Source organism: Spea bombifrons, chromosome 1 (assembly GCF_027358695.1).
Source record: "Spea bombifrons isolate aSpeBom1 chromosome 1, aSpeBom1.2.pri, whole genome shotgun sequence".
Classification (NCBI taxonomy): Eukaryota; Metazoa; Chordata; class Amphibia; order Anura; family Pelobatidae; genus Spea; species Spea bombifrons.
In genome coordinates, this window is record NC_071087.1 from 144,267,738 (window position 1) to 144,284,092 (window position 16,355).

Sequence of the window (16,355 nt, forward strand, 5' to 3'; positions counted from 1 at the left end):
AGAGCTATATAACAGCTCAAGGCTACCCAACCGAGGCCAGTGGTTTTTTCTTTTCTTTTTGTCCTTTTTTTTTTTGTTTCTCTGTCGATTTTGTATATGCGTCATACAGTTGAAGAGAAAAAAGTCACATTCCCTACACTTCCATCTTATTGTTCATAAATAATATCCACACGGATGGCTGCACTTTATTTCACCTGCATGTTCCTGGCTGCCAGAAACCCAACATAAACTGCATATGTATACAAAATTTCAAGGTCATGTTTTATGCCTATTTTTTTTCTCTCCCATATCTTGCACCTGGTTTGGGATTTATGATCTAATTGTGGAAAAATTGTCTCGCTTGGTAATGCAATCCAGCGGTCTCTGTGCACCAATAAGTTTGTTCGTTTTTTCTTCGCAGGTGGATGGAGGCCTGCTTAGTTGAAGAACTGCCGCCAACCACAGAATTGGAAGAAGGGTTGCGAAATGGGGTCTACCTGGCAAAGCTAGGCAGATTTTTCGCTCCAAAGATGATCTCTGAAAAAAAGATTTATGATGTGGAGCAGACACGTTTTAAGGTTAGTGGCTGTAATGACAGTTTTAGAGCCACTATGTACTAATTTTTTACAGATGTCAGATCGTGCATGTTTTGACCCTCTGATATCTAGGGAGTCTAACAGTAATTGCCTCCAGTAATAATCTGGTTTCGTCAGTTTGGTTGGTATGTTGTAATGGAATCCATGAGAAATTTACCTGAAAATAGGAATTTTGGGAGCTCTGCTTAGCACAGCTCTTTTAAGTACAATAGTAAATATGGAATGGGACCAAAAATGGAACCTGGAGGTCTCCTTATGTCACTTGACATGGAAACAAAATGCAATTGGTAATAAAGGAATATTAAGTTTCATTTGAAAGGAAAGGACTGAACATATTTAGTGAATGACTGTTTAGTCCAGAGTTTATACACTTATTTATCAAAACACGTCGGCCAGTTGTGTGAAAGCCTCTAAATCTAGTTAGATGGTAAAGTTGATAAACATAATATGTAATAAGAAATACAAATAAAAATACAATAATTATTTGCACAAGAAGAACAAAATACAAAGAATATATCAAGTACAAAACTCTGCAATAGAGGGTAAAAATCCCCATAAAACACCTTACCTACAAATAGTATTTTTGCCTGACCAGGCTTGAAAAAGCATTTCTTGTGGCATCCATTGCAGAGATTTGTTTTTCACACACAGTACTGTGCAATACTGTAAAGTAAGAATGCTTTCAAAATTAGACAAAATAGATTTTGATTTTCCATTTAGCAAAATTCAAAGAGAGCGAACAGAAGAAAAATCTAAATCTACCGTAATCTAAATATTTGGTGTGACTGTCCTTTGTTCTTCTAGGAACACTTACACAAAGTCAGGGATTTTCTAGATATGGTTTTGTAGATGGGTATTTGAATAAACAATCCACACAGGTGCTATCAATCATCAATTGATCATCAATTTATTATGTAGGTTTCTTAAACAGAAATAAAAACCTGTTGATTTCTGTGAGAGCGCATCTCACATTTGTATTAAGGTTGAGCTATGGTGGGTTACTGTGCATGAGTAACCTCCTCACCTTCATCCTCCACTGCTGCATCCATTGAAGGCACTCCTCGTGGAGACTTCTGGTGGCAGAAACAGAGTCCCTCAACACCATCTCCTCGATATTCTGCTGCATCCAAGATGGCCTCCTTTTACAGCCAGCGGCTTACCACACGTGCCACAAACTAGACGGCCTAATGGCACAGTCAGCAGCTTGTTGCACATGGACAACCTGCAAATCAAAGGGATATACTCCCTATTCTTTCTCCAGCTCCCCAATAAACCTACTTTCTGTTACATGTACAAACAGGAAACTGAGACAGAAGCCCGTCATTTGGAATGCCTGTTTAATAGGAAGTTTGTGCAACTTATTTGCATTCTGTTAACATGCAGTGAAGCAAATGGGAAATGGATTCTGACAGCACATGAAAAAAAGTCAATTTTAGGGACTCGTGTGTCTCCCTCAATGTGACCATAGAGTGATTTGAATGAACGCATGATAGCGATGGGGGTAAAAAAAAGTTGACAACAATTGGCAATTGTGGCAGTGGCATAGATGCTTGCTTTGCATCAGAAAATAACCCTCACTGTGACTGCTTGGGCATTAGAGGCTAATAATAGCTAGAGAGCCATATATCGGATATTCAAAACACATTTTATACCATGTATACATATATATAGATCCTTATTATAACAATGTGCTGAAGTGCTTACTTTAAGGTATATGATACACAATACACAATAACTGGATGGAGCTTACCGTGTGAAAATTGTTTTGGCACTGCTGCTTTCAAGGAGCTCTTTGAATATACGGGAGAAACTGGCACATTTAAATAACTGCATGGAAACTGATGGAGATTGATTTATGTGTAAATTGTATACCGTTTGCCTTCGGAATTATATCATTACCGTTCATTTTTATTTTAAACCTAGCGTTCCGGCCTTCATTTCCGACACACCGATAATACCGTACAGTGGTTGAGAGCCATGGAGTCAATCGGGTTACCTAAGGTAAGGAGAATGCATGTGCTTTGTATTCAAACAACCATATTTTAGAAATGTTAATGTAATTTATGAGATAACTGCTATTTTGTCTTGTGGTTTTTGTATGTGTGGCTGAAGAGGATACAAAATAACCTAGAATATTGTTTAGATACTTGACTACAGAGATTATCCATATACCACCTTAAAAAATTGGCATGGTAAACGTATCAGTCACAAAATGTAGTCTGTGGCCCTCTTCAGATACTCTGCCTATTGAATCTGGAGATAAATAAGGGGTTGGGTGTTTGTTATATGTCTATAATGCTTTTAACCTTCAAGTTACTTGTCTACTGAGGTTTAAATTTTGGAAATATCTGACCCAATTTGAAAAAGTTCAACAATGTGTCCATCTTCCTGATGCCGTGGCAAATAACAGTACATCAATGCTTTTAAAGGCTCTTTTGTGTCTGTTAAACATCACTCTTTCATGTTTACGGTCGTGCCTACACCTTTGATAATGAAGAGGTTCCCAAAACAATTCCCAAGCATAACACAAAACTAGCTTGTGTGTGTTAAGTACCTTTGCTGTCGATTATGGAGGTTAATTGTCCAACTGAGTGTTTGCCGTTGACTCCTCACATTCTTCTGCCTGGGATCACTGACATGTATGTGGATCCTTTGTGTTATTCATAGTATGCTGGATTTAGAGTTGGCACGATATAAATGTCAGAAAAAAAATATTCAAGATTGAAGTGGATTATGGCTGTCATACTTTTTTTTTTTTCTTTTCATTTCTATTTTATTCTAGATATTTTATCCAGAGACAACAGATGTTTATGATCGGAAAAACATTCCACGTGTCATATACTGCATTCATGCACTAAGGTAATAGATGAATTCAATATGTTCTTTTTTTTTTTTAATACATGTACCTTAAAAACAATGGGGAGCTGAAAAAAAAATCTGGTGCAGATTTTGATTAGTGGACCTATCACCATGGCAGCCACTGGAATGATCTATTGGGTACAATAGACCATTATTTGTTTTTATAGTGATAATGTCACATTTCAAACTTTTACAAAAAATAGTAAATAACACCCCCTAGTAATATTTATAAAAAAGCTATTTTGGTTCTAAAATACCAAATGCAGAACAATCAGCAGGACATTTCCCTATTATTACTTTTTTAAAAGCAAAACTTAGTTTTCTTTTGCTGTAAGTGTTATAGTTGTTCTGAATAGAACATCTGTGTTTTTGTTGCGTATTTAGTTGTTCAGCAGGTTATAGTCAAGACATTGGCCTGCCTGCTGCAGTTTCATATAATAAAGGCGTTATAGCACACATATAATGTCCTCTCTGTGTCCTGAACCAGTTGTAGAACAACGCATAAATGTATCAAGCGTGTAGGAGATATACAGTACGTCTGGAGCATGTACAAGGAGCAATTATGGAAATCAAACGGCAAGAACATTTTAGTTAACATTTTGCCCCAGAGCGGCTCATGATATATAACCCCATCGTGTTCTGAGCACATTAATTAACAGCGTCTCTGGTAGGGACAGTCACTCTTTGTGACCCAAATTCCTTTGTGCTTCTTTCCTTGCTGATCCTCTTTAAAGTCTGAGTCTTTACATTATGTTTTTGATCTGCCCTCAAACTGTTTCTAAAGTTTTGGGACGCTCCATATATGATGAACATGACATATAGGCTCCTTTATGCTTTGATAAGTGTAGACTTCGCGGGGGGGGTTTTTTTATGTGGCAGGTGTTTGTGTTGGGTAGAAAATATGTTATACATTTTTATTATAGAGCAAAACACTTCATATGTGAAATATTGCGGATGAATGTGATGTCGTAGTAAAGCTTTGCTTGCATCTCAATGATGAAAATAATGTAAAGTGTTTTTGAGGATAAAATTCTGATGCTCCTCTTTCAAGATATACAGGAAGAATATGCCCATATAAGGGAAATTCATAAACCTTATGGACAAGCCCATTTATTTTACTTTAACCTTTGTATGATGTATTATGCCACAGTAATGAGCTACTAGATACAACTGAAGCAAACATAACAACAGATGTTAAGGGGTCTTGTAAATACACAGCTTGCTGTACCATATCTGCTACTTGTACTATACAAGTCCCATTTCTCTAAGCTTGTTAGATCTCAGAAATGGGGCAATCTGTGTTAACTTTAATAAACATTCTCTCAAGTTTGTTAAACCACTTCTGTTCTTCCTTAGACGTGAGTAAATGACAATGAAAAAGTAATTTTCCAATAACACATTTTGTATCTGTTTTGTATAGTTGTGCAGTTCGGGACATGCAGTAAACTTTACCTTCCTGTAATCGGCAACTTAATATGTTAATACACATTTAATGGGGAAGCATAATCGTGCAGAAAGCAAGAAAAGGAAGTGAAAGGGACATCCCAGCGATCGCATAATCTGTATCTGCTTTTGGAGTGTACCCTTTAAATTATAATTTCACCCCCTTGCAAATGCATTGGATTAATTAGTACATGCATCTATTTGCCTATTTTCCTACCTTCTGCTTCTTAGCTAAACTCGGGGTGAGGTTGGTGTTACTCTGTAAACACAAATCTTATGTAGTGTATTAAAACATTGGATTTGAGAAAAGTGACAGATCCCCTTTATGGTTTCCACTTTCTAGTAGCACTCATGTGCTGCCCAGGTGATAGGCTGCAAATAGAGCGCTAGACATATTACCCCTTCTAGTCTCTGTCCTTTGATCTATTTGTTTAAATGAGATATTTCAGGCAATCTTATTTGATGACTGCTAACAGTCTTTGCGGAGGAAATGGAAATCCCAGCTGCCGCAGATTATGGGTTGCTTTTCATGTGCATCTGTTTGGAAGGCTTTTCTTTCTGCTGTGCAACTGGAGTTTTTATTAATGCCTGTTCCGTAAGCGAAAGAGTGAATTACAGGATTCCACGTGGAGGAAAGTCTTCTTCCTGTGTTGCTAACCTACCCGTATTGCCAGATATTGGGATCTGCGAGCGTGCGGGGGCTGGGAAGTTAATCCGTTTGCTCTATACACTGCTAATAAGTGTTATTGTTGTTTAAGTGTACAGACCAGAACCTGTAACATCTGCCTTTTATTTCCTGTTAACGCAAGTAGCTCTATTGACAATCAAGGCACTAGCTACCTCTAGGCTTACATTATCTACTTCCTGGCTTTGCCGGCTCATTTCCTGTCTATAGAAACATTTTTCCTTTTCTAATTTGTTATCATGGCAGATATTTAACTCATTCGTAGAAACATAAGCGTGAGAAACCCTTTAAGAAAGTACCGCTTACTGGCTGACTTCCCAATGCTCAGTAGCCATAAGTAACTGTGCATTATAGAGACTCAAAACTGCAACCGTGGCAATGTATGATTGTCGTCACTTATTGATTTATACAGCGTCATCATATTCCTCGGCTTTGTACAACAGGTGAACAGGCGATAGCAGGGCATCATGTATCTCACGGTAATGTAATGAGCTTACAGGGTAAATAATTTAGTGACAATATTTTCCAAATCGTCACGGTCACACCAGAATGTAAGGCCAATAAAAAATGGAGCATCCCGTGTGTAAATATTTGTGTGGGTTTTGCCCAACATTTGAAGTAGTGGTATCAAAAATATAACAAAAATAGTTGCTGCTGCTTTTTAAGAATAATATATTATATATATATAAGGAATACAATATCCCCAGAAGTTGCTGATCTTCAGATTATAAATCGGTTGCGATATCCATATGCTGACAGGATAGATTACAGGGCGCTGTATGTTTGCTTCCTGGTATGCACGTCAAATATTTCACTATGCCGGCTTCAGAAATCACTATTTTCGCTATATATATGATTTTTATTAGCAGTGCTTTTGAAGTTGCTCTGCACATGTTCAACTTCAGCGTTTATGATTGTAGTAAATAAATACCATATTTATTTTCTTAAAATATGACTGCTGTGAGTATGACCTTCGCTCAGGAGAACAAGTACGATTATTTCATGGTTTTATAAAGTACAGCCTACAACAGCTTTAAAAATAATTTTAAATGTCAAGTGCATGAAATCTTTTTGTTCATATGCAAAGGCATTTTTTTAACCTGGGAGGTTTTTTTATTTATATATTTATTTATTTTAAGTGTGATACCCGTGAGCACATTCACCGTTTTTGTGAAGTAAATTAATAATAAAAAGTCAAGCAAACATAGATTGATTGGTGTATCGTAAGACAAGGATGGGTGATAGTCTCCCTGGCAAGAGGTTCAGGAGTGCAATTGTCCCCTAGGCTTCTCTGATTTGAAGAATTTGGGTCACTGCCTTAAGTTTTATTTGCTAGTCCATGCATAGCCGCCAGGGTGTGTAAAGTAAAAGGGCTTTTAGGAAGAATTTGCTAATTTAATGTATTCTTCCTGTGTTCACATTAAGAAACAGAGTACTCATTGGACATTGCTGTCTTTCAAGCATGCATTGTGCCTCTTTGTTCATGGACTACTTGGCTGGAGTTGTTCTCACCCGGGCAGAATGTTGTCAGTCCTCCCCTGGTGGAAGTTATCAAGCCACAGTCCCGGAGAAATGGTCTTGGAAGCCTACCTCGTGGGGGCATACGTTTTCAGTTTTAAGCTTTATTTGTTTGGGAACCATCATGGAAGAACTGGCTTTGTGAGTGTACACCAACATCAGAGCTTTCCCCTTGATCTGGGTGTAACATACTCTCTGGTTTTGATTTACTCCTCATCCATTAAACAGTTGCATGAATGTGAGTTGGTGCTTGTGGACCACCAACTTAACTGAAAGTATTTGGTGAATAATATATATATATATATATATATATATATATATATATACATACATACATACATACAATGAAATATATTATCTATACAAGTCATATCGGTGTTTATCCATTACATAACATTAATAACAGACTACAAGCGACTATAGCTCCAGAGCATTGTTCTCATCAGTTTAGCAACAAGTACCACGTCCGAAGTTTTTTTTTCTTTTCAGAATGTTATCTTTCTTCTCAGACATCTGTTTGCAAAACAAAAATCAATTTTTGTTGCAGAACATCATTTGTTGAAGGTGTATAACTTCAGCTGCAGATTACATCTGATAATGTGCCAAACTGGCAATTCACACTATTCAGCTACTTGTTAACTCCACTATATTAGCCAGTTTCACAAAAGGCTAAATGTTTATGGATTTCTTAGAGATATAGGAATTTTACTTCCAGTTCTACAAAGAGTATTTATTTTTATAAATCATTGCAGGGTGCTGGTCTGCTCTGCTCATGTGAATGTCACCAAGATGTGCTGAACGAGATGAGGTTAATCGGCCAGATGTCCAAGGTTTATTACGGAGATGTGGTTAGAGAGATCATTGCCTGTAATCAATTCAGCAAATCAACAATTCTCTTTAATTGCTCAATGGGACAGGGACTCCTTCTCCCAATGTATATTGTAGAGTGTGTTTGCTTGAAACGATAGAATGTGCTTGGATGCGGTTACATGACCCCACTGAGCTTCCTCCTCCAGCAGGCTTGCTCAGATCCGACCCTGATTAAAGAGTTTGGTCAGCCTGGACCAACCCACCGCTGACAATGTACATAATAATAACATGCTTACTGGGCAAAACCTGCATGATTTTAGCAAACTGTGCATGCGCTTTTGATTCCTCCTGTGAAGCGATGGATATCTAGGTGAACCAGCGATTTAAAATGAGATCTTGCTGTAAGGTGCAGATCTAATATATAGGAGATCAAAATAATACAGGCGTATATGTTGAAAATGGCAAAATAATTATTTTTATAGGTGTTAGAATAAAGTTCCGGGATAATGTAGAATATGACATTTTCTCACTTGAAATAAATAAAGCATTATTCTTTCCAAAGGGGTTAAAATGTTAACAAACAGCTCTTTAGAAAGAACTCCCAAGAAACCTTTTGTTCATTTGAGCAATCTGTTGAAATTCCCTTTAGCAGAGCTTTCTGTGTCAAGAGATTTGTTCTTTGAAAAAGAAGCATTTGAGTTCCGTGTAATCCCAGGCAAAGTTTATTGTCATGGATTTTCCAATGTATGTCTGTAATAAAATAAAGATTTTTTTTTTATCTCAAATAAAAAAAAAAAGTTTTAAAAAAAGTTAAAAATAGAATAGGATCATAACGTGTGACTACTGCATGACTGGGGTGCCCCCTAGTGTAGGATAAACGTGCCTGTGTGTGAAGATGAATTTGTGTGTATGCATATATGAGGGACCTTCGCAAAGTTTGTATATGTGTGTGTGTGTATATATATATATATATATATGTGTGTGTATATATATTCTGATGCTAGGGTCAGCACATGTACGGTTTCTCCAGGACACATATACTGTACATCCCGCACCCGTACAGTATATGAGAGGAATACCTGAACACCTGATTCCCTTATGTTAATCCCACATACTGCATGGGAACACATGCTTGTCAGTAACATATGAAATTATCTGTGTCCTGTTTATCCTCTTTGACCATTGAATTGTGCCCTATTCCTTTTAACACGGAGAATATGTGACCGAGCTTTGCTCAGCTGTGCAACCAGCAGTGAGTATATATATATATAGGATTATATTTAGAAAGAAATATCACATGAAATGGTTAAAGTAAAATCGGCAGAAATTGATTACAACATTAACAAGTTGTCTTTAGAATGTGATATATAAGGATAAAATATTAATGTCTTCCTTGATAGGACACAATTTCTGTTTATAATATTTTGTTCAATAGTTTTGTAGAGATATATAAAAGTTGCACATTTTATCTGCTTTTGAACCTACGTCTAAAAATCCAGTTTTTCTATGCTGTCAAACCACACACCTCTATTATTTACTGGTTGAATCGGGGCGTTTGTTTTTGGGTTCACCAATGTGTATCTTCCTGCTATTGTTTAAATTGCATAGACTTGTAATGAAGTATAGAACGTGCTATTTGCGGCAAACAATTCAAATATTTCTAACTACATTTTGACTAGTGTGGGAAAACAAATCAAAATGGTAATGTTTTCATTTTAATGAAAACACCCTTGTTCTCCAACAAAAATAAGTATAAAATACTAAAGGTCAACAATGTTTTGTTATTCGCAAACTTGTTTTCTTAATTCTTTCAGTACTTCTGAGACTTTATTCTTGATTTGTACACTCAAAAGATCTTATGATGCAACCATTGCCCAAGCGCAAATCAGTGACTTGTTTTTAATATAAACAAAAAATGTATTGTTGGCGTTAGAATTGGGCATTATATGGGGCAGGGATTTTGTAAAATGCCTCGCAGGTAACTTGCTACTTGTTGGCAGGCTGGAGCTTTAACAATCCCGCTCTGTTCTCAAAGGGCACTGAAGCGGATGACTTGATAAGTGCATTTTTGTGTCTTTTAAAAATGGGATATTAATAAAAGCAATGTCTTCGTAAATTATTTTCATTTCAGTTTGTATCTCTTCAAACTTGGCATTGCCCCTCAAATACAGGATTTACTGGGAAAAGTGGACTTTACTGGTAGGTATCCTGTGTATATACTTTGGTACGGCTAACTCACATCGTATGGCTATTTTTGTATGGCTTCCCAATATACCTGAAATATTTGTAGGTTCTGTTGTAGTACTATGTTAACCTGCCATCACCTGGCCTCGGTTTCTAAATGGTATGTGGCCCTCCAAAATGGCGACAACATGGTGCTGCATGTTTAATCAACCCTCAGTCTCCCATGATGAGGTTTATGTATGAAGAAGTGAGAAAAGGTTCTGTAGCTCCATTACGATCGGGGATACTGCAAATTAATAACATTAATGTTGACAGTATACAGTACAGTTTGACAATAGGATTAACACACATTAAGATGTCCTGGTGGGGAGGGAAAAGGAGGCTGTTATACTGTAAGCTTATGATCTGAATTGGATTGAATTTTTTTTTCAGAGGAGGAAATCAGCAACATGAGGAAAGAACTGGAGAAATATGGTATTCAAATGCCATCGTTTAGTAAAATTGGTGGGATTTTAGCCAACGAACTATCTGTGGATGAAGCTGCGTGTAAGTTGGACTCATATGTTTTTTTATGGGTCAAGTAGTCATTTTAATACAGTCCATCAATCTCACTTGTGCTGTCTAACACTCTTGCTCTCTCATGCTCTCTGAGGCTTTCATTCACTCTCTCTTAATGTCTCTCTACCTTGTCCGCTGACCGATTCCATGTATTGTACATTGTTCTTCTCTCTTATTTATTTGTCCACTTATAAATTGAATGTGATATTGCATTGATATTATCGATATACAGTTTGTTCTATAATGTGACACGCTTACATGTTCTGTGTGTTTTTTTCATTCTAGTACACGCTGCAGTGATTGCCATTAATGAAGCTTTGGACAAAGGCATTGCTAATCAGACAATGGTGACACTAAGAAATCCCAATGCGATGCTTTTAAATGTGGAGGAGGGTCTAGCAGAACAGTACCATAATGAGCTATCGCAGGCTAAGAAAATTAAAGAGGACAATGCCAAGTTAAAGGTACACTAACGGAGCTTGATCGTTCCTTGTAAGATTAACCTGACAAAAAAAAGTTTTAGTTGAAGATCATCAATGTCTACCCCTGTAACTCAGATAGAGGTCCACATGTCCTCTTCTGCATGAGTTAGACCTTGGTCTTAAACAAGTTAAACAGGAACCTAAGCCTATCCATTGCTGAGGGTCGGCAATCTTGTGACAAAGTACATTTTGTAGGCACATGATATTGCCGTGGAGTCGCGTTGTGTGACCCCGCCACGCACATTTTAAAAAGCTTTTTACATTTCTAATAGCAACGACCTTATCAGTGTCTGCTTTTGTGAAATATTCCTCAAAAGGGTTTGGGCATTCCAACGGTACTATGAACGGGGTATCAAACCATTTCGTTTAGATAAAATGATTGTAATTTATTTTCTTATCAGAATTACAGCGTTCATGATATAATAATTATTAAAAAAGGGGCACTCTGATTAATGTAAATGGAGGTGACTCTTAAAAAATATGTCCTTATGGCACTGATAATTTGTGTATTATCTACTCTTGTTATTCAATTTGTTTGAGAACCTTTCTATACGTATGTTAATGTTTTTCATTGTCCCAATAGAATAGCACTATTTCTGAAGAGGAAAGGGATGTATATGAAGAATTACTCACACAAGCAGAGATACAAGGCCATATCAATAAGGTTAACAGTAAGTACCCAGCAACACTGCTGCAAAGGAAATCATCATGGGAAAAAATCAACAATGTACCAGTATGTTGTGTATCTGCAAAATATTGTAATGCTGTTTTATGAAAATCATATTGCTGGAAACCATATTTGACCATTAATTCACCCTATTTTTCTACAATTCTCATTTCTGATGTCCTACATTACATTGTCGGATTGAAGGTTCTGAGAATTAGCAACCTATATAGAATACTCCAGAGTACTGTTGTGACGGAGACCAGGGGGTCTAGCAGGACATCCCTGGCTGTCGTTGCCGCTTTCCTTGTAGATGGGTGGTCACTATTGGTTCTTGGAGTAGAAGTGCTCCGGGGAAAAGGATCCCCCAAAGAACCGGCCCAAACACACTTAATGGGGACTGTGAATAGTTTATAGCTTTTCCAGAGAAAGGTCAATTGACAGGAGATAGGAAAAATGATCATAATTAACACATAACATAATTGCAAGGGATTATACAGACAACATTGGCACCTGACTCATCACATATACAACATTATCAAATACACAACGGAGGTAAAGGGATTAGAATAACACTTAAACCTAGACCAGGCAGCGAGTCAATCTTAAAATAAGTGGAAACAAGAGAGTGTAAGTACAAATTGTTACAATTTAACACCTGCAAATGAATATTGTAATCTTCTTTCGGTGCCAAACTGTGGCTGTTCCTGCAAGTATATGGTCAATATACAACTAACAATTGAGCCCATATCTAAGGTAGCTTTCACACCTTTGTAATGTGTCACTTTCCACTTAATAAACATATAAAAAAATAAGTTGACATTTTTGCATTTACAGAGAGATTTAATTTACTTCAGTTTACTTAAATTGGTTTGTATGTAAAGGTGTGAAAATGCGTGAATGAAGAATATTTCTGATGCAGCTGATCTACTATATCTCTATTTTTGCATGAGCTTTGATGAGTTGTTCCTCTTTCCTTCAACAGAAAGTAACTTAGTCAAAAAGCTTTTAGCAGCTTGCTTTATTGCTTAATATTCTTGCCTCTAGCTACGTACTTTGTCTTATAAATTTTGATCCCTCATCTCTCACTGTGTTGGAAATAAGACACGTCCAGTATGATGGATTTTGTACCAAAACTGCGGTAACTTAAAATAGAAAAAAAAAACTTAGAAAAATGTGTACAGCATCTGTGCAATGTTTGTGAAGAATGTCTTTCCTTTCAGCCAATGTAGCCTTAGTCCAAGTAAATGAGGCCATTGACAGGAAGGATGAAGTTGCTTTAAAACAAGTTCTGATGCTTCCTGTTCTGAGCCTTTTTGAAGTCCAACCACAAAATTCACCATGGTACCTGACTCAGTTGAGTAACTCTAAAGACCAGAAAACGCAGGTAATGAAAGACTCCTGAAGACACCCTGGGTCACCACTCATAAGTGTGAAGTTCTGGAATACTAACAGATTTTTTTTTTGGCTGTACGCTAGTTTCCCTTTAAAGCCAGCAGAAGGTTAATGTCTTAAAATGTAACAAAGCTTATATATTTGTAAATTATTTCTAGGAAATCTGTGTTATGTTGCTTTGAGACTTCCACAATCTCTTTTTGCATTCTAACTTTAATTCTTGAGCAGCCACGTCAAGCCGCTGTTTTTATTTGGTTGGAAACTGTAATACATCAAAAAGAAGATGTTTTTGAAAAATGTGTCCATGCGAAAAGAAAATATTTGCTTATTCTCATCAGGTTTAGGAATGTTAGTAGATTGCATGCATTTTGTAACGTTTTTACGACGTAACCAAGGCTTAGAAGAGCTTCCTTAATATGCAGTGCAACGGCCTTGATGCTCCTGAAATAAAAAAAAAATACAGATTCATTGATTGATGTTTAAGGCAGACACTTCACTTCTGGTGTCCCTTTAAACAATATCCTACTCGTTTGCTTAGCAGATCTGAAGATCAGTGAAGTTAAATGTTATGTGGAATAGGAAGAGGTTGGTGAGCTATAAAAACTGCGCATGGTGCCTGCTAGTAATCCTTCTCATTATACGTCATGCTGGCAGAAGCAGTATCTGCTAATAAGAAATGTAATGTTAAGGGGAAATTGTGCATCCAATTAACATGCATTTTGCATGACTGCATATCCGGTCCACACTTCAGCCGCCTTCTAAGCGAAGTTATACTTTCTGTACTAGATATATTAAATGTCAAATCACAGGACGCAAATATATCAAATAAATATATCATTTTGACCCTCAGAAGTAAAATTCAGCAATAAATGTTCTTTAGTGTACAAAATAGGTAATGTACAGTCTGTTTAAAGACCTATATGCTATTCGCTATTTTGTTGACAAAATGGTGGCATTAGTTAAAGATTAAAGATGTAGTTATTCTGCCATGAAGTTAATCAATTTGATTTATGTGATCAGACAATGGGAAAGGTAAAAGCATTTAGCAAGTGCTGAGCCACCTAGTGAAATATTTTGTAACAAAGATTTTAGTAATCTTGCCAGCCTGAGAAGAACCAACATTAACTGCAACTATTTCTTGGACCAAATTACAGATTTGTAAAAAATATTTTCAAACTGTCCAGATGCAGATTTGAATATTACCAGTAAACATATGTAACTGGCACCAAAAATGTTAATTTCATGTTAACATATATTAAAAATCTCTAGGTGGCATTAAAATGTTGGTCTCCTCCTTCATCTGCATAATTTGGTATTGAACGAGAAACAAAATTAAATTAAGTAAACCAAACATAACTTTAATAATAACAACTTTTAACCACTTGTTGGCTGTGACTGATAGATTAAACGCTATTCTTTCCCTGCATATGACATTAACACTCAGGTTTTTCTTCTCCTGATCCCCTAGAAAGCAGGTGTCCTCAGTTCTCTTGACAAAAACGAGATTCAGAAAGACGTTAGTGTTGCCAATAAGGAAGCTGAGGCTCATGTTCTTAGTGAGTAAACTTTTCAATGACTCTCTGTTGTATTCTCTATACACCCCAGTCTTCCATGTTATCAACTAGTGCATGCAAAACAATAGTCACAATTTTGATGATTAAACCACAAATTCAGTTAATAAATGTTTGTTTCTATTGCTGTCCTTCTTAGTGTTGCAATAACTACAATCCCCACTGTGTGCCGTCTTGGAAATATTATTTTTGTATAAGGTAGTTAAAGTTTCTTTGTTTCATTCCATAAAGCAATTCAAACAGAACCTGAAATTCTGCTTGAATTTGCCAATTAGCTTGACCATTCATAATGTAGAACGCATTTCACTCCCATAAACACCGTTTTCGTTACATATTTTTATTCACATGACATAAGTTGCCTGGAGCTCATCATTGTAGCGTTTTGAGGCAGGCATTCAAGGCATTCCACATGGTCAAAGTATTCTAGATGGTTCTTCTTCTTGGCTGTTTCAGTCAAGAACTTTACAATTGTTACAATACTTGCAAAGTATATTCTAAATACGTGAACAGTCTCATCCCACTTGGAATGCAATTTGACAACCGCCATTATTGTTTACACTTGGTGAATTATTATTATCAAGTTTAAATTATGGAATCTATAATGGATAATGGAATGAATAAAGTCCACAAATTATGAAAAATAAGAGCCTGCTGATTGATAAGCAGAGTATTTTTTGGAAGTGTGTTTGTGGGGTGAAAAGTGTAAGCTACTGTATTTGCATGTCAATGCATGTTCTAATGTCCCACCATGTAAATGTACTAGGAAACCAGCTGTAAAAAAACCTCCTACTCGATACTAGACATAAACATATCCCTTCCTGTGAAGTTTTGTTGCCTACGTTGATGGTGCTGATTTGCAAATATCTTGATTCATTCATTCAACTTGATTTCCAACGTTTGTTAATATTAAGCAAAGAGTGTACATTATCAGCAATTCAGTCTGTCGTTCGTATGTAATGTTTTCTCCAACATAATTTAGGCATACTTGGATTCGAAGATTCATCTTAATTTTTTTTCTTTGTGTGAAAGGCATCCTTGGTGGTTAGTGGTGAGAGAGCTGGGATTGTCTCATACTTTCCCACTTAATCTCCCTGATTAGCGAAAATTCATTGACTGAACTAAGATTTCCATTTGTGGAATATGGTCTAGGCTCCAAGGAAAACATGGTTATACCTTAATATGTGACTGCTACATATTTACAACAAAAAAAAAAACAAGAAAAAAACAATTTTGTACCTGAATTGGGTCTTTAATTTGGCACACACTCTGACTGCCTCTTTAGCTTAGCCAGAAGGCCCATCTCCACCCGAGATAATTAAAGCTGTCTTACCCAAGGCCTAGGGGTCACTTTCACACAGTCAAGATCTTCATACTCTAGATTAGTAATTGAATTAGCGTCATAGTGCTGTGATTAGCATTGACCGTGTCCATGAATGTTCGTAGTACATCTATTTGTTTTAAATGATTCCTTCCAAATTGACAATTGTCTTACTTCCAAGAGGGTTCCAAATTTCTCTATTAATGCTCACTGTGGGCTCAAAATGCTAGTAGAACTAACCCTTGTAGCTTATAGGCTTTGCATGTTCCCTTATTTGTATGTCTTGTGCATGA

At 36.6% G+C, this 16,355-nt stretch overlaps 1 protein-coding gene across 2 annotated transcripts in view; it reads left to right on the plus strand.

Annotated features, from left to right (window-relative positions):
* Positions 1-16,355, plus strand: part of IQGAP2 (IQ motif containing GTPase activating protein 2) — a 112,478-nt gene that overhangs the window by 44,632 nt on the left and 51,491 nt on the right. Inside the window, exons 3-11 of one of the 2 annotated variants that reach the window (XM_053447958.1) lie at positions 401-557; positions 2,499-2,576; positions 3,358-3,434; positions 10,022-10,089; positions 10,507-10,620; positions 10,918-11,096; positions 11,698-11,785; positions 13,002-13,165; positions 14,642-14,729. In XM_053447958.1, coding sequence (XP_053303933.1) covers positions 401-557; positions 2,499-2,576; positions 3,358-3,434; positions 10,022-10,089; positions 10,507-10,620; positions 10,918-11,096; positions 11,698-11,785; positions 13,002-13,165; positions 14,642-14,729 — 1,013 coding nt within the window. The remainder of the gene's footprint in view (positions 1-400; positions 558-2,498; positions 2,577-3,357; positions 3,435-10,021; positions 10,090-10,506; positions 10,621-10,917; positions 11,097-11,697; positions 11,786-13,001; positions 13,166-14,641; positions 14,730-16,355) is intronic. The other variant, XM_053447959.1, reaches the window with a different exon arrangement.